Genomic DNA, 19,551 nt, shown 5'->3' on the forward strand with positions numbered 1-19,551 from the left:
TTTTTTTTTTCAGACATTCCCCTATTTCACAGGTGGCCTTTCCTAAACTCTTCCTTACATGCATCCTGTTTGCCACGATTCTGACAATCTATTTTATAATCAAACACTGTCCAAGCAATGCAGAAAACTGTGTCAATGCCAACTCAAGTGCATTCAGTCCAATTCTGTGGTTTTTCTACCCCAGTGGCACAATGTGAAGTTGTTAAATTAATAGTTTGTTGAAAATTATGAGTGTAAATTATGCCTTTAGATATCATCTAAACCAGTTATTCCAAGCAGAATTATATTCCAAACTGGTAAGATAATGGATTTCTAACACTGAGCCTGAGCATGTATGGGAAGAAGAAAGGTTTTGTGAGATAGAGTCGATATAACGACAGAAATTACCCAGTGGTCAGAAAAGAGATCTTTAGACCACTGGTTTACATGTGCTGGATGGAGTCCTGGTGCCTAGAAAGCTGCACATTACATTGATTATCTGGTCAACTTGTTAAAAGTCCAGATTGCTAGGCTATTCTTCCTTTGATACTGATTCAGTAGGTCTGTATGGCTAAAGTGCTCCCCTGATTACAAAATCTGTGCCAAACCAACATCCCCACCCCAGCCAATGTATAAAGGCTTCTTACATATCTGTCCAGCCTGTTCTGATGGTGACAACAGGAGTGGGGGAATTTTCATTACTTAATGAAGAACTCACTCTTTTTCAAGGAATTATCACCAACTTCTTCCATGCAATAAGTTGAAATATCCTCTCCTTTAACTTATTCATTGGTTCGGTTCTATGTTGTAGAACACAGACAACAGTTGTTACATCTCTAACAGGTTAACTCTTCAAATATGTGACCATTAGATGTGTCCCTCTCTAAAAAACCAAACCAAACTAAATCATGGTCCCTGAAATTTAGGTAAAGGGCCTGGAAGCACTAAACCCAGACTTTTAAGCCCCACACATTGACCCCTACCCTAATTAAATATCAACTCATAATACATTTTGAATTAACACTTCCTTGCTCAGAATTACCTTGAAAATATCTACTACTTTAAAGTTCATATGGAACCAAAAAAAAAGCCTGCATTGCCAAAGCAATCCTAAGCCAAAAGAACAAAGCTGCTGGCATCATGCTACCTGACTTCAAACTATACTACAAGGCTACAGTAACCAAAACAGCATGGTACTTGTACCAAAACAGAGATATAGACCAATGGAACAGAACAGAGCCCTCAGAAATAATACCACACATCTACAACCATCTGATCTTTGACAAACCTGACAAAAACAAGAAATGGGGAAATGACTCCCTATTTAATAAATGGTGCTGGGAAAACTGGCTAGCCATAAGTAGAAAGCTGAAACTGGATCCCTTCCTTACACCTTATACAAAAATTAATTCAAGATGGATTAAAGACTTAAATATTAGACCTAAAACCATAAAAACTCTAGAAGAAAACCTAGGCAATACCATTCAGGACATAGGCATAGGCAAGGACTTCATGTCCAAAACACCAAAAGCAACGGCAACGAAAGCCAAAATTGACAAATGGGATCTATTTAAACTAAAGAGCTTCTGCACAGCAAAAGAAACTACCATCAGAGTGAACAGGCAACCTACAGAATGGGAGAAAATTTTTGCAATCTACTCATCTGACAAAGCACTAATATCCAGAACCTACAAAGAACTCAAACAAATTTATAAGAAGAAAAACAAACAACCCCATCAAAAAGTGGGCAAAGGATATGAACAAACACTTCTCAAAAGAAGATATTTATGCAGCCAACGGACACATGAAAAAATGCTCATCATCACTAGCCATCAGAGAAATGCAAATCAAAACCACAATGAGATACCATCTCACACCAGTTAGAATGGCGATCATTAAAAAGTCAGGAAACAACAGGTGCTGGAGACCATGTGGAGAAATAACAACACTTTTACACTGTTGGTGGGACTGTAAACTAGTTCAACCATTGTGGAAGTCAGTGTGGCGATTCCTCAAGGATCTAGAACTAGAACTACCATTTGACCCAGCCATCCCATTACAGGGTATATAGCCAAAGGATTATACTCATACTACTATAAAGACACATGCACATGTTTATTGCAGCACTGTTAACAATAGCAAAGACTTGGAACCAACCCAATTGTCCATCAATGACAGACTGGATTAAGAAAATGTGGCACATATATACCATGGAATACTATGCAGCCATAAAAAAGGATGAGTTCATGCCCTTTGTAGGGACATGGATGCAGCTGGAAACTATCATTCTCAGCAAACTATCTCAAGAACAGAAAACCAAACACCGCATGTTCTCATTCATAGGTGGGAATTGAACAATGAGAACACTTGGACACAGGAAGGGGAACATCACACACTGGGGCCTGTTGTGCGGTGGGGGAAGAGGGGAGGGATAGCATTAGGAGATATACCTAATGTAAATGACGAGTTAATGGGTGCAGCACACCAACATGGCACATGTATACATATGTAACAAATCTGCACGTTGTGTACATGTACCTTAGAACACAAAGTATAATAAAAAAAAATCTTGTCTAAAATTACAAGCATCTAACTGAGTGCTGTCACTTTAAGGAAGTCATCTTTGGAGGCCATGCACTTAATTTAAGAAACTACTGTTTCTGAGATGCATATTATAGCCCTGTTCTTTGCTTTGTCTTTCTTTTTTGAATGATTTCAGAGCCAGTTTATAAGAAAATATGTTGTTATTTCATAACTTAAATCTTGTTTTGGGCTAAAAGATACTTTTTCAGATTATTTTTCACATTGTTCATTGGTTTGGGTTCCATGAGTTTCAGCTACTTTCAATAATCACCTTTATAAAACAAAGATTTGCCATCTTTGGGGATATTCAAAATAATATTTCACAAATTTGTAGGCACTGCCTAGGCTCACTTTGTCTTCTCCACTCAACTCCTTGCCTGTCTTTCTCAGGTCTTCTCTGTACTCTGGCCACAGCACTCTCTTGGCCATGGCGGGTGGCATTTGCTAGGCTTGGGATGCTCATTTCCATTGTCTTACTCACCTGAATTTACTCTTTTTTAGATCCTGGCCTAAATATTGCTTTCCAGCAGAGTTTTATCTTCTGGTTCCATCTTCCATCTTCCATCACCCATCACTTAATATTTATCTCATGTAAATATTTACTGAAAACATTTATATCACCACACATTTTATTAGCCCTCTAGCCTCACTGCTTTGGGTCTGAGTGGATGTTAGAGCCTCAAGAGGCCCCTCCCTCCTACAGAGCCCACTGGGACCCAAGCTGAGTTACAAGCCTGGCCACTGTAGATTCTACCCAGGAATGAAGAGCACACACTTGTTTTGTTTGTTTCTTTGTTTGTTTGTTTTAATCAATACTTTTCCTTCTCCTCTCTCCTTTGCCTGACTCCTACCCCTTTCACATCTTGGCATGGATATGATTTCCTTAAAGACACTGACCTGCTCCCCACCCTACCCTGCCCTGTACTGAATGAAGTTCCCCACCCTATCATGTGTCCCCAAAGCATCTGTGCTAACTCCATCATGAAAGCTCTTAGACAGTTTGAAAATTGTCTGTGTGGTTACCTGGTGGCTTGTTGCAACATTACAAATTAGCTCCTCAAAAACTGTAACTGTGTCTTGTTGATATGTGAACCTCAGCTAGACACTTCGTAGCTGCTTGGTCAATGACAGTCCAACAAAAATCAAATAGAAAGTTTGATGGAAAGATGGATGGATGGATGGATGGATGGATGGATGGATGGATGGATGGATGGATGGATGGATGAGTGGATGAGTCTAAAGAGAAGCTTGAAGGATTCTGGATGAACTGGATGCCTTGTTTCTTCATCTTTTGGATTTTTTCTTAGCTTTTTCTCAAAATGGTTACATTGTGGATCTCTAGTCTAGTTCTGAAGTGGTGTTAATTGCTTTTAGTTTATTTTTTAATTTCCTTCAGACTGGGAGACTCCCAAGGAAAACTGACTTAAAGTCCCTAAGTCGAGCTGGAAAAAGGACCCCATTGATGCATTTAGTTTCTTCCCTTTGATGCATTTAGTTTCTTACCCTTGAGACTGAAAGTTGACCTATTTTTCAGTTGGTAGGTAAGTTGGGAAATTTTTAAAGCTTATGCAAACTTCACTCTTGACATTACTGGCCTTGAAGAAATGTTATGAAGACGTCTATCTCTTTGGAAAGTGAGTTTGCTGGAAGTAGCATCACTGTGATGGAGGCGAGTATGAAATATTCCTTCCACACTTGTATTGCCTTCTCCAGAACTGCATTTTAACAATTCAATATTTTCTCATTGGCAAGCACTCTCTCGTCGGTAGTATTCTTCTCAGACAGTTACATTTTTCTCTTATGAGTTCGACATTCTTTCGACTGTGTTCTGCCAGTGACTCCTAGGGAGCCAGTGCATTTCAGGGGAGAGCTACAGATCTGAAGTTGAGCATATTCTTCCAAATACTTGGATCTGCATTTTAATGTTGTGATTAAGTGGGCTCAGGGCACATTTCAGCAGAAGGCACTTTTGCATTTTATTGTGGGCAACTTCCCACCACCTCCACCCAGAACAATGAATGGAGTTGAGGTTTTCCCATTTTTTCATATCTGGCGTCTCTGTGCCAAACTGACATCCACCCAATGTTTTCTCATATTTAAACAACAATGGTCACTTAATTACAGTTTAAAGTTAATTCAAGAGAAGGGCTATACACTAGTAGAAAAACAAGTTGTATCTGGACATTATAATTATGAGGTGATCAGTAATTTCTTGGTGGCTTTTTGGGATCAGTCTCGCTACTTCATAATCTCACCTTAATCACACCTTAATCAGTCTCATTAGTTAATTCAGAAAATAATCAAACCTTAACATACATTTTCACTTTTACTTCTTAGCTGTCTTTTTGGAGCTAGGCAACATGATACTCTCAAAAAATGTAGAATAATTAAATACCATAAGGTAGCCGGTTGCGTGATCTCATTACACCCTGTTCTTTGTCTTTATAGCAACAGCACAGTTGGATATTGCGTTTCTTGGTTTATTTACTTTAAATATCTCTCTCCCACTAAACCGTAAAGTTCAGGAGAATCAAAGGTGTGTTTGTTTACCCAAAGTCTAAAACAGTGCCCTCTACATTGTGGGCTCCCCATAAATAATTGATAAACGAATAAAACAAATGATCAGTTAGCAAATACTTAACAGAAAGCAAGCCCATAGAGCTTCTTTTGAATATCTGCAGTTGTTCCTTTCCAGGTTTGAAAGGAAGACCACAGAGCTCTACATGCCTCCAGTGAGACCCTTCCCAGGCTTCCAAACTCATGTTTAATACTCCTCCAAATCTTACCACCACAAACTGCCTAAGGACTAAGTGCAAGAAGGCGCTGTAGGCAGAATCAATCATCTACCTTCACCTTGGAGTCTTTAGGGCATGCCCTCAGGTTATCTTGCCTCTCTTCTCCTCACACTGCTCCTTATGTTTCCTACTTTGACTCCATCTCCCATCTCTTCCTAGGCAGATCCCCCAAACCCTTTCTCTGGTTTCTGTTCTTATGGTCAAGCCTCAGCAATATCTCCTGTATACACAGCCTCTTCTCTCACAATGCTCTTCATTAGCTTGTCCGAAGTGAAATCTGGGTCTCCTTTAAAGACACTGCTTCTCCCACATCCCTTTCAAGTGAAGATGTTTTTTTTTTTCCTCTCATAACTCTTGTAGAGATGAGGTATGTGTCTTTGATTCTCAGTGTTTCTCCCAAATATTGTTAATCCTTTAAAAATATTATCTGAAAATGCCTGCCAGTAAATTCCATATTCATCACCTACCTACCTCCTAAGCCCCAAGTCTCACCTCTCTTTTCAATAAAAAAATTTTAGCCTCCAGTTCACCATGATTTTCCTTACCCACTACTCTTATCAGAATTTTTGATGACTTCAATATCCACAGGGACAATCCATTCTGTACTTGTTCTCTCAGTCCCTTGATCTCTTTCCCAATGCTCTTAAATGCCACCCCACCTCACCTCAGTCATCTACTACCACAGTTATACCCTAGATCATATACTTTGCAAGAACCAAATCTCCTTCAAAACTCTCTTATCCCTACTTGCATGTTTCCAGTTCAGTTCTTCTTGTAACCCTCCTCCACTTCCATGGAATCTTTTCCATCCACCGTTTCTTCTTTTCATTGCCCATTATCTCTTCCACAGCCGCTCTTCCCTCTTTTCCCAGTTTAATTGATTGGTTCATTATCCTCATCATTGCTCTGTCACATACACCTTCAACTGCCTAATCCCTTTAGATCTTCATTACAGTCATGTGGTTGAATCCAATACTTCACCTATTTTTGCTTGCACTGAGTAGCTGAATAGAGCTGCAGCACTAACCTCAAATGACATTAATCACACTGGACTTACTAGCACGTCCCTCCCTACATACTGATAGCTTTGGATCACACCATTTCCTCTCTCTTCAATCCTCCAATAAACCTACTGTTCCTTCCTTTCAGCTGATTACTTTGCTTGGTATTTCACTGAGGAGATAAGAATGATCAGAAAATAACCTCTTCATTTTTCATTGTCAAACCTTCAACTTACCTGCCCCTGTGCCCACAGGTTCTCCCTCCCTTCCTCTGAAAATTGATGAATTTTCTGTGCCCCTATGTGAGGTCAGACCCTTTACTTTGCTGTGGATCCGTTTGTTTCATTCATACTGCATCAGACAGATTGATATTCTGTTAACTTTAGAGAAAACACTCTTCATTATGAAACCAAAACAACAAATCTTACAGATTTTAACAGAGAAGAATTCCAGGAGGAAAACCTCCACAGAGTTTGGGGGAACCAGTAAGGCAAAGCTGACTCTACAGTTCAAGTTTCCTCTTCCTTTTGAGATTTTGTTATGTTTATTCTTACATCTACTGCCTTATCCTGTACTGAAAGGTACACTGCTCTCCTAAGATAGTGATCCAAGTACTGCCACCACCCAAATCAATTTTGGCCTTTTCCATGGCACAACTGAATCATACTGGGATTTCCCAAAGGAATTTTATTAGAAACTAAGGAAAAATACTTTCATATGTTGGGGCCTAACATGTGTATAGAAAAGATGCATTTGTTTATTTGTTTATTCATTATATCTTCAGCTATCTGTTGAGTGTCTTCGGTGTATATTATGCTCAATACTTGAGGTAAAGTCAGAGGTTATATAACACAGTCTATGTTCTCCACACAGAATCTAAGTGAGCAGAGAATAAAAAAAGAACCAATAACTGCATATAATGTAACAGTATACAAATTAGGTGCAATGGTGAGACAGACATGGGAGTGGCTTTCTCTACCCGGGGAGGTTGGGAAGGGCCGTAGTGGAGAGCATATTTGAGTCTGGGGAAAATGTCAGCAGTTCAGTCTGGCTAGAGCATACATGTGGAAGAGGAGACAGACAAAGAAGAGAACAGGAAGACAGACAAGGGCCCAATCTTGGAAGATGTTATATGTCATGCTAAAGAATTTAGACTTTATCTTGCATGCAGTAAGGAGATTTTTCAAGGGTAAATTTGCATTTTAGATGGTTTTCTCTGGCAGGAAAGTCCAAAAAAGAGAAAATGAAGACCTAAATATAAGCAGTGCAATTGGGAGAGGAAATGGAGGTCTCTTTAAGTAGGTACTTTAAGTGGATACTTTAAGGGGGATGAATTAGTAAGTCCTAATGACCAGTTGGATGGAGCTAAGCATGACTTATATGTTTCCAATCAGACTGACTAGCTGAATGGGGGAAGAATAATAAATGTGTAATTTCCAGTGAAAAGTGTTTTGCTATATCCTTTTTGAGATTCACATTAGAGATTAATTTTTGCCTGCAAGATATTCCTTTCGACCTTTTCTCTAAACTGGTTGATGATTGGTGTGACCTAGGATTCATCATTAATATGAGTTACATTATGGTTTCATAAATCAAACAAAACCATTTGCAGGATAATAAATCTATTCCTACCACACCCCAGCACTTAGTGAAGATTTCCCTAAGAGTCTTTCCAGAGCTTACACCCACACAAATATGCTCTGAAAAATTATATTCAAATTCTTTCCTACCAATGTTAGCCTAATAATACATCAACTGTGTAACACATTACTTCATCAAAGATACCATAGCCAGGTTTATGCAAGTATGCTTAAATAAGACACACCATAGAGAGCTAGTCTTTCTGAATTATCAATTAGACACCTCTATGTTCTCAAGATGATTATTTCTAATGGGGAAAATCAAACCATGCAAAAAATTTTAGTTGTGTTTACCATGAGTGTGTAGATTCAGCCCATAATATGAGTCCTATGACTTCTGATCTTGAATCAAATAACTCAAATCTGATAAACAAGTGTATGTATGCTTTCATTCTATCTATCCATGCCATTTCCTTTCATTAGGAAGGTAGAAGGTAGCATATAAATAATAAACTCCCTATGAATTAGTTAGAGCCATGAATAAAAATGAGAAAATGAAGCAGTTATGAAATTCTTTGGGATTTAGAAATGATAAAATTAGGACACAAATGTTAAGATAATGTTTATTATATTCCATGCAGTGTTAAACACAATGAATATATTATTTCATTTGATACTCAAAGTGATCCTATGAGCTAAGCATTATAACATCATCTTTACCCATGAAACTGCTAGGTTTAGAGAAGTTAAGTAATTCTAAGGACATAGAGCCAGTAAATGGCAGAACTGAGATTTGACTGAATAGTCAGTGGAAATCCCAAGGGTTTAGGAGATGAAGACTTGACCCTAGGTCTTTGAAAAACTAGGTCTTTCTTCTAGATTTCCAGTGGTGAATTATACCTGAGGCTAATATTAGGGAAATGAAGTCAGCCCTAGCAACCACAGCAGAGACAAAAGATATAGAGAAGATATAGAGAAGAGGTTTGCCACTTAGCATGCTTTGAGGAGTACACACACATAACAACAATATTATGGATTTTCTTCTAGGAAATCTGGCAACCAGAAATCCTGCCCACTTTTTGTACCTCTGAATGGCATATGCTAGTCCTAGATTGGGTACTAATATACAAAAAGACAATATACTTAAATATAGTGATTTCCAGACATTTTGCTCACATCATCCCCAAAACTTTTGTAAAATGATCTAAAACTATATCATGCCTGTCACATTATTAAGTTCCCTTAGCGTAATGTATTTTAGCCCTGAAATTTTTTTCATTGATTACCTTATAATTTTTCCTTGTAGCAAACATGTGTACTAGATAAATTGAAATTTCGTTAGTTAAAATTTTTCCCAGGTTGCACTGCTGTACAAGTTAGTAGTACAAAATGGATCAAACATGAATATATAATATGTGGGAGATAATATACAGGCATACCTCAGAGATGTTGTGCATTTGGTTCCAGAACACAATAAAACAAATGTTTCAGTAAAGATAGTCACACAAATTTTTCAGCTTCACAGTGCATATTAAAGTTATGTTTAGAGCTGGGCATGGTGGTGCATGCTTGTAGTCCCAGTTTAGGAGTTTGAGAACAGCTTGAGCAAAAGAGCAAGACCCCATCTTAAAAACAAAGTTATATTTAAACCACACTGTAGTCTATTAAGTATGCAATAGCATTCTATCTAAAAAACAATGTGCATACCTTAATTTACAAATATTTTATTATTACAAATGCTAATGATCATCTGAGCCTCAGTGAGTCATAATCTAATATCTTTGCTGGTGGATGGTGTGGCCTCAATGCTAATGGCTGCTGATTGATCAGGGTGGTGGTCGCTAGAGGTCAGAGCAGCTGTGGCAATTTCTGAAAATAAGGTAACATGAAGTTTGCCAAATCAATTGACTCTTCATTTCATGAAATATTTCTCTGTAGCATGGTATGCTGCCTGATAGCATTTTACTGACAGTATAACTTCTTTCAGAATTGGAGTCAATCCTCTCAAATTGTTCTAATGTTTTATCAACTAAGTTTATAAAATATTCTAAACACTTTGTTGTCATTTCAACAACATTCACAGCATCTTTACCAGGAGTAGGTTCCATCTCAAGAAATCACGTTTTTTGCTCATCTATGAGGAGCAACTTTTTTTTTTTTTGTTTGTTTGTTTTGAGATAGAGTCTCACTCTGTCGCTCAGGCTGGAGTGCAGTGGTGCGATCTCGGCTCACTGCAAGCTCCGCCTCCTGGGTTCACACCATTCTCCTGCCTCAGCCTCCCAAGTAGCTGGGACTACAGGCGCCCACCACCACGCCCGGCTAATTTTTTATATTTTTAGTAGAGACGGGGTTTCACTGTGTTAGCCAAGATGGTCTCGATCTCCTGACCTCGTGATCCACTGGCCTAAGCCTTCCTTAGTGCTGGGATTACAGGCGTGAGCCACCTGGCCCGGCAGAGAAGCAACTTTTAATCTGTTCAAGTTTTATCATGAGATGGCAGCAATTCAGTCACATCTTCACAATCTACTTCTAATTATTTTCTCTTGTTATTTCTACCACATCTTCAGTTAGGTCCTCCAATGAATTCTTGAACCCCTCAAAGTCATCTGTGAATGATAAAATCAACTTCTTTCAAATTCCTGTCGATGTTGATATTTTGAACGCCACCCATAAATTATGAATGTTCTCAATGACATCTAAAATGGTGAATATTTTTGGATAGTTTTCAATTTACTTCGCCCAAATCCATCAGATGAATGTGTTTATGGCAGCCATGGCCTTACAAAATGTCTTTCCTGAATAATAAGACTTGAAAGTTGAAATACTTCTTGATCCATGGGCTGAAGAATGGGTTTGTGTTAGCAGTCATGAAAACAACATTAATCTGCTTGTACATCTTCATTAGAGCTCTTGAGTGGCCAGGTGCGTTGTTAATGAGCAGTAATATTTTGAAATACTTTTTATTTCTGAGCAGCATGCCTCAAGAGTGGGCTTAAAATATTTGTTAAACTATGTTATAAACAAATGCGCTATCATTGAGGCTTTGTTTTATTTCTAGAGCACAGGCAGAGTGAATTTCACATAATTCTTAAGGGCCTTAGAATATTCAGAATGGAAAGTGAACATTGGCTTCAACTTAAAGTCATCAGCTGCATTAGCCCCTAACAAGAGAAACAGCCTGTCCTTTGAAGCTTTGAAGCCAGGCATTGACTACTTTCTAGCTAAGAAAGTCCTAGATGGCACCATGTTGCGATAGAAGGCTGTTTCAACTACATTGAAAATCTGTTTGTTGATGAAGCCACCTTTATCAGTGATCTTAGCTAGATCTTTGATATGACTTGCTGCAGCTTCTATATCAGTGTTTACTGCTTTACTTTGCATTTTATGTGACAGTGACAGCTTATTTTCTTAAACCTCATGAACCAACCTCTGCTAGGTTCAGAGTTTTCTTCTGCTGCTTCCTCATCTCTCTCAGTCTTCATGGAATTGAAGACAGTTAGGACATTGCTCTGGATGGCTTAAGGGAATGTTGTGGCTGGTTTGATCTATCCAGACCACTAAAACTTTATCCATATCAGCAATAAGGTTCTTTTGCTTTCTTATCAATCATGTGTTCACTGAAGTAGCACTCTAATTTCCTTTAAGGACTTTCTTCTTTGCATTTGCAACTTGGCTCTTTCGCCTAGCCTTCAGTCTATCTTGGCTTTCAACATGCCTTTCTCACTAAGCTTAATCATAACTAGCTTTCCACTTAATGTGAAACATGAGACTTCCTTTCCCTTGAACATGTAAAGGCCACTGTAGGGTTATTAATTGACCTAATTTCAATATTTTGTGTTTCAGGGACTAGAGAGGCCCAAGAAGAACGAAAGACAGAGGAATAACAGGTCAGTGGAGCAGTCAGAACACACACAACGTTTGTGGTGCCCCCAAACAGTTACAGTAGTAATATTAAAGATCACTGATGACATATCACCATAACAGATATAATAATAATGAAAAAGCTTGATATTATGAGAATTACCAAAATGTGACATGGAGACATACAGCGAGTACATACTGTTGGGATAATGGTGCTAACAGACATGTTTGACACAGAGTCACCACAAACCTTCAACTGGTAAAAAAAAAACACACACACACACACATTATCTGGGAAGGGCAGCAAAGTAGAGTGCAATAAAATGAGGTATGCCTGTAATTGGATAAAATTTCAAACTTAAAAAAAGTTAATAGGACTGTTTTTCTTTATTCAAATTATTTCAGGTATCTATCACGAGTATCTCATTACTAGAATGAAGCAAGGTTCAGCATCAATATTATTCTTACTTTTTATTTTCATACATAAAAAGCAGTGAGACATTTTATTCACACGACTAAGTAGATTGGAGTGGAAATGGAATATTATAAAAAATGTCACTCAATCTCCCTGCTTCTTTGTTAAATGTCAGCAAACACACTGGGAATTGAGTAATGGAAATCTTATTGAATGATCTGTCAACTGAAAAATTGATTAGATCCTCCTTCAGTTTTTTCTTAATCGAAGAGCTAGAAACCACTTGATTTGCAACAAATCTCCACTTACTAGTGTCTTTTGCTTTCTCAACATTAACATCAATATTTTAAAATGTTCCTTTGTTTGTCACCCACTGGGGTTTTTACACTCTGGAGAAATGAACCAAATCAACTTTCAGATAGGTGTGGAGGGCTTCTGTCTTTTGTAAAGCGGAAGAAAAGTTCTTGTGAGGAGTAAGTGGGGGGAAACGCCTATGCTTCATCTCACACATCTCAGACACTTTGTGGAAACTGAATATCTGAAAATTCAGTCCCTTACAGACATCTATGTGTGTGTATCCCTCAGAAAGTCTTCTCACACCATCAAGATATGTACAGCACTTTGAACACCACTGCTTCAGTGCCCTAGCTTCTATGCATGGAAATCATAGTATTTTTGGTTTTCTTAGTTGCCTTTATTCCTAAGTGATAGCTAAGTACCTAAGTAATGTGGCTTGAAAAAGCATCAGAATACTTTTCTGGATTCTAAATTACTTCCAAAGCAGCGATTCCTGAAATTCTTACCATTACTCATCTAAATGAAGCCTTTAAAATGTTTAATTGGTAGTACTGATTGGAGGAAGTAATACCTAGTGCTTACTGAGTAGGTATTATATGCCAGATACTTTTTAAGGAAATTTACATAAATTTTATTCTACTAATAACACTATAAAGTGGATATTATTAGCTTTATTTTACAGATGAGAAAACTGAAGCACAGAAAATTAAATAGCTTGCCTATGGATTAGCTAGTGGGTGGTAGAGCTGGGCTTCAAACCTAGGCAGTTTGGCTCTAAAACCTGGCACTTTCAACCTCTATGTTAACAAGCTACCACCGTTATTCCTACCTGAACATAATTATATTTCTTACCTTAGTTTTCTACATGTATTTTGAAGTTCTGAGAGTAAGGGGCATAACATAGATGGGGATGTTTTGGAGGGACTGGTAAATAATGCTATAGAACATATGTCTGAGTGGGATCCTGCAGCAATGTCTGTAGACAATGAAAAATTGCAATGACCAAAGACATTATGATCCCAAGAAGGGACAATTGAGACTCAGAGGCAGGGATGACCAACTTCCAAGAGAATAGGGGATCTGACCTTATCTTGATGACTCTCTGCCGGCCCCTTCAGGAATTTGGTGGGAAAAGTAGAGAATTGGTCCGTGTGGTCAGTGATAGATGTTGGGCATCCTATGAATCTAGGCATGTATGGAAGGCCAAGGGGGAGGCCTGTAATACAAGTCACTTCATTCGCTGGACACGTGTATTGTTTACTGTCTCTGTGGATGAACAGTACCTTGCTAAAGACGTGCAGAAGCGATCAGAGCTATAAATGCCTTAGATCATACAGTGTGATATTCACAGTACATACCTAAGTCAGAAATGTTTCAGCTTTAGTTTCACATTATTTCCAACGTTTCTTGCCAATGGCAAATTCAAAGTAAGGCAGGAAGGACCTAGATTGATTAGATTATCTAATGCTTTTTGGATTAATATTAATAAACATAAACCTTAGTTGATGCCTCAGAGGTCAGAAAGTCAGTGCTTGTCAGAACAAGAGAAGGAGGGAATTCCCAAAGTCTTGGCAGAAAAAAACATTTGGCCATCTGGAACTATAGTTCTGAGGTTTGCAGCGTCATGTTGTGTTGTGCTTTGAAACGTGGATGTTGTTAGAAGGAAAGAAAAAACAGAAAAGAAAAGCCAAATCATTAGCATCCAAACTATAGAGACTTGTGAGTTAGCATCTGAGATTGTAATTGAAAACCAGCAAGAAGCTTGAGAAGCGGCTCTCAGTTTGGAGCCATTTGTTTCTGGACACCTCTCTCTGAGAGCCAGAACCTTTGGAAAACAGTCTGTTGATAAAGAACTATCGAAGAAAGTCAGAGACTTACTAAAGCTTACATATGAAAGTAAATCCTTTAATTCACCTGGAAAGTCCACCTAGACAGAATGAATTCTTGCCTTTATTGCTAACTATACTGAAAACCTTAAAAACTTGGGGAATCCTGAATTGAACAGTAGTAAGTGTCCCTTTGTCATCATTTACTCCCAGATAAAATCTGGCAGAGGATTTGAGACATCCCTAAAGTGAGAGACATTCTTAGTGTATACCTTCCAAATATGAGTCAGCTGTGATAAAGCTTTTCAAAACACTTAGTCTTAGCCTGGGAACAGTACTAAAATAAAGGGAATATTAGATGTACCATACCATGAACAGCTGAGCTACCTTTTTACTGTTGTGTTTATTTCTGGGGTTTAGGGTTTTGTTTTATTTTGTTTGTTTTTTGTTGTTGTTGTTGTTGTTGTTTTTGAAATGGAGTCTCGCTCTGTTGCCCAGACTGGAGTGTGGCGCAATCTCGGCTCACTGCAACTTCCGCCTCCTGGGTTCAAGGAATTCCCCTGTCTTAGCCTCCTGAGTAGCTGGGACTACAGGCACATGCCACCATGCCCGGCTAATTTTTGTATGTTTAGTAGAGATGAGGTTTCACCCTATTCATCAGGCTGGTCTCAAACTCCTGACCGCAGGTGATCCACCTGCCTCAGCCTCCCAAAGTGCTGGGATTACAGGCATGAGCCACTGCACCCAGCCTGGAGTTTAGGTTTTAAGAGAAACACTGATAAGTTGGAGCACGTACAGAGTAAAGGAATCAGAATGATTACAAGCTTGGAAACAAATCAAAGAAGAAACAAATAAAGGCAATGAGAAAGCTTGGCCTCAAAAGAGAAAAAGGAAAAAATGATGTGATTCCATGTTTGAAGGAAAGTTGTGTGGGAAAGGGAGTAAACTCACTCTAGGTTGCTCTAATAGGGCAGAGGTAAAGGGGAAGCTTTAAAGAGGCCAATTTAAACCCACTATAGGAAAGAGTGATCTAATAATTCAAAATTATCAAATGTGGAATGGGCTGTCTTATGAGGTAGTAGACTGGAAATGATCAAGAAAAAGTTGTTATAGAAGTTACAGAGGGTGGGGTTTTCACAGGGGGCAGAAGTTTGGGCTAGGTGATTTACACAATTCTTCTACCTCTCTAATTGTTATCTTTTCTTTCAAACCACTTAACTCTGGCACAGATTTTTAAAATGAAAATTGCAGTTGGAAATTCCCTTTGTTTTCCTCCTTTACTTTAAAGATATATCCACCTTATGAGGCAAACAAGTCGACTGCTTGTCGAGTTGCACTTACTCATTAGAAAATATGACTATGGTTTGCAAGATAGCTTTCTGTGATGACATTTTTGGAGACAGTGGTCTGAATGCAAATTGTCATGCTATTTTCCAGGCCCCAAAGACTTCCCTGTGGGCAAAAGGAAGAGACTTATAGTTTTACTAAAATAAAAGACATTAATCTGTTTGATGGTTACAGAACATTCTTGCCCTGAGGAAAGGATATAATCACATAAGTGAAAAGGGAATACTTTTACACTGTTGGTGGTACTACAGACGAGTACAATCACTATGGAAAACAGTGGAGATGCCTTAAGGAACAAAAAGTAGATCTATCACTTGATCCAGAAGTCCCACTCCTGGGTATCTACCCAGAGGAAAAGAAATCATACAAAAAAGGTACTTGCACGCACATGTTTATACCAGTGCAATTCGCAATTGCAAAAATACACAACTAGCCCAAATGTCCATCAATTAACAAGTAGATAAAGAAAATGTGGTGTACACACACACACACACACACACACACACACACACACACACACACTGAAGAATACTAATCAGCTGTAAAAAGGAATGAAATAACGGCAATGACAGCAACCTGGAGGGAACTGGAGACCATTATTCTAAGTGAAGTAACTCAGAATGGAAAACCAAACATTGTATGTTCTCACTCATAAGTGGGAGCTAAGCTATGAGGATGCAAAGGCATGAGGATAATACAGTGAACTTTGGGGACTCAGGGGAAAGGGTGGGAGGGGATGAGGAATAAAAGACTACACATTGGGTACAGTGTACAATGCTTGGATGATGGGTGCACCAAAATCTCAGAAATCACCACTAAAGAACTAATTCATGTACAAAAATAAGTAAGTAAATAAACAAATACCTTTTAAATACTCCTCTGAGCTCCAATATTCCATATTGAAAATATTCCTAGATTTTATGCTTACTTTCCCCTAAATAATTCAGATTTTGCAACATGATACTGTATAATAAATCACGTTTATCTTCCTAGAGTCTTATAAATAATTGATTTATTTTAAAAAAATGACTTTATGTAAGACTATTCTTCAAACTACTCTGTAACACATGTGCATTTGTTCACATATTTATTCAGAAAATATTTATTATCCTATTATACCTGGGAGTACAGGTGTGAAAAAGACAGAAAAGGTCTCTGTTTTCATGGAGCTTAGATTCAAGTGAGGGGAGACAGACAAAAAAAGTACTAAACAAACAACACACAGAAAGATGAGTTATTAGATAGATAGATAGATGATAGATAGGTAGATAGATAGATAGATAGATAATAGATGATTTTATTTAGCTGGTTATAACTGTAAAAGGGAGCTTTATTTAACTATAAAAGGGAGCATATAGCAATCATGCAGGGATTGGCTAATATAGAGTAGGTGCTCATGTTTCCTAGAGAAGAGAATATTTGACTTGAGACGTGAATGAGTAAAGTGGGCCGGGCATGTGAAAATAGTGGAAGGATCCCTCCAGTCCAAGAGAACAGCAAATGCAAAGGCCCTAGAGTAAGAAGAAGAAGACTGATTTGTTGAGGAGCATCAAGGCCGTGGTGACCAAAGCCTAGTGAATATGAAAGGGGAACGTGGTAGCTGAGGAAGTAGGAACGCGCGTAGGGACCAGATTATGAAGACTCTTGTAAGTTTTAGAAATTCATTTATCTTTTATTTCAAGTGCAATTTAAAGTCATTGGATATTTCTAAGGAAGGAAGTGGTGGGAAGGAATTTTCTTAAAAAACAAAACAAAACAAAACAACCTTTTGGCTTCTGTTAGCAAGTGGATTGGAAGGAAGAAGGTAAGTGAAACCCAGGAGATGCAATAGTAGACTATTGTTGAACACCAACACATGAAAACAAAATAAACCAAAATACCCTCATGAACACGTTAGGTCAATTGTTAACAACATCTACCATCATACTGAACTCATAGAATAAATACATATATTTTGATGAATTAAAAGTGTCTAGGACTCAAGCTAAGCTCCTTGTTCTTTCTGTGAACTGTGCTCTTTTTATTTGGCTCCCAAAAATTACAAACTCTGTGTACAGCTCATGTTTTGGAAGATGAGAAAGAGAGCCACTGTCTGTTGAAGGAGTAATGTTCAAATAGGAGTGTGTATACTCCCAAGTGCTGATCAACTGGAAGAAAATCCAGGGACACAGAGGAGACAAAAGAGGTTAGTGGGAAACCCAGCAAAAGGAGACTCAAGCCCTTCTGCACTCTGCTGCTTATGCTGCCAATATTGCTACAGTTGTTTAGCCTAAAGGTGGCTTCTGTGTTTTGCCCCAACATCAGCTCTAGATCCTCTGCCTTTCTCCTAGAGGTTCTGTACTATCTGGTTGGCTTCGAGCTTCACAATAGAAAGCATAAACTGCTATCTCGTGGACACCAGAGCAGGGGCTCTCAAGCTTTAGCATGTATTAGAATGACCTGAAAGACTTAAAAAACACAGATTGCTGGACTCCATCCCAGAGTTTTGTGAGGTGAGGCCCAAGAATCTACATTTCCACATATTCCAAGGTGCTGATATTGTCACGGGTCTGAGAACTATGCTTTGAAAGTCACTGATCTACAGAAATGGAGTGACAGTGAGAAATGGGCAGTCATGATTAAAGTACACTCCTGCTTGCTATACTTGTACAATGCTTACTAAATATAAAACCAAGTTAACTTAAACATCAAAGGCATCTTAAATGGGGTACATGTCAAAAGGAGGAATTACAGCTGAAAAGTTGGAATATAGGGAAAGGCAATTCCACCTTCTGCTTGAAGATGGTATCAGGTCTAGGAACGTGGGGTTCTGGGATAATCCCATGGAATCAAGTCTCATGTGATATTGATTTCTAGATGTTAGGAACTTCTTTCTCTTTCCACTGATCTCTTTCCACAAAGCTGAGACAAGTTCTCAATCTTGGCTGTTCATTGGAACCATCTGAGGAATTTTTGAAAATATCAATTCTTGTTTCCCATACCCAGAGATTTTGATCTATTGACCAGGGATGAGGCCTGGGCATCAGAATGTTTAAAACCATTCGAAACCAGAATGTTTAATGCCATTAAAACACAAACTCATTGTTCTTGTGCTCCCAATGCTCTACATTCTGCTTCATTTTGATTGCAGTAACTACCTTTCTTTACCCTGAGGCTAGTTCTTCAATTCCCAGTATGGCACACAGTGGGCTGAGGGGAAAGGACAAAGGTGAACTTCTCAGGGATACTGTTGGTATTCATCACTAGCCTAAGAACAGAAAAACACAGCCAGGAAAAGAAACTCAGGTGAAACTGGACAGCCAGAGCAGAGGTGGCTCCTAGATAGTGGCTTAAAAAGTAAGATATTTTTAAATGTTTGGAGGGATTTATACATTTTAAAAAGTCGAATTTAAGAAGTCATTAATTAGGTTTTGGTCTTGATGTAGGTTGCTTAAGAAAAAAAATCAGTTTCATTTAGAGGCCTATTTTTGAGATTGGTTCTTACCTTGTTGGAATAGAGATAGCAGGCTTGGCCTATGCATTGGATTTTTGTTTTCCCTGTGATATCATTTTTTCCAGTCACTGATTTGGAACATTTGCATTTTTTAACTTGTCCTTGTCAGATCTCAGACTGCCTGGGAGGTTGAGGGTAGGGCTAGAAGAGGGATTGTAAAAACCTGGCTGCCCCCATGGACTCAGGCTATGGGTACACATTAGAAATACACCAGGGAATGGAAGATGAGTCACAGCCATGCTAAGGCATGCTGACCAGATAACTATCAGAAGGATTTCCTGTTTGCCTGTGAGGGACACAGATAAGAAATTATTTTTCCTCTTATTTAACCCATTTGTATTAATAATAACATCATAAATGGTATATCCCTTGGT

At 38.4% G+C, this 19,551-nt stretch overlaps 1 protein-coding gene across 5 annotated transcripts in view; it reads left to right on the forward strand.

The window, feature by feature from the left end:
• Positions 1–19,551, forward strand: part of LOC105484432 (uncharacterized) — a 334,675-nt gene that overhangs the window by 192,095 nt on the left and 123,029 nt on the right. For all 5 annotated transcript variants that reach the window (XM_071075681.1, XM_071075702.1, XM_071075682.1 and 2 more), the window contains exon 9: positions 11,782–11,825. In XM_071075681.1, coding sequence (XP_070931782.1) covers positions 11,782–11,825 — 44 coding nt within the window. The remainder of the gene's footprint in view (positions 1–11,781; positions 11,826–19,551) is intronic.

The sequence above is a fragment of the Macaca nemestrina genome, chromosome 1 (assembly GCF_043159975.1).
Source record: "Macaca nemestrina isolate mMacNem1 chromosome 1, mMacNem.hap1, whole genome shotgun sequence".
Classification (NCBI taxonomy): Eukaryota; Metazoa; Chordata; class Mammalia; order Primates; family Cercopithecidae; genus Macaca; species Macaca nemestrina.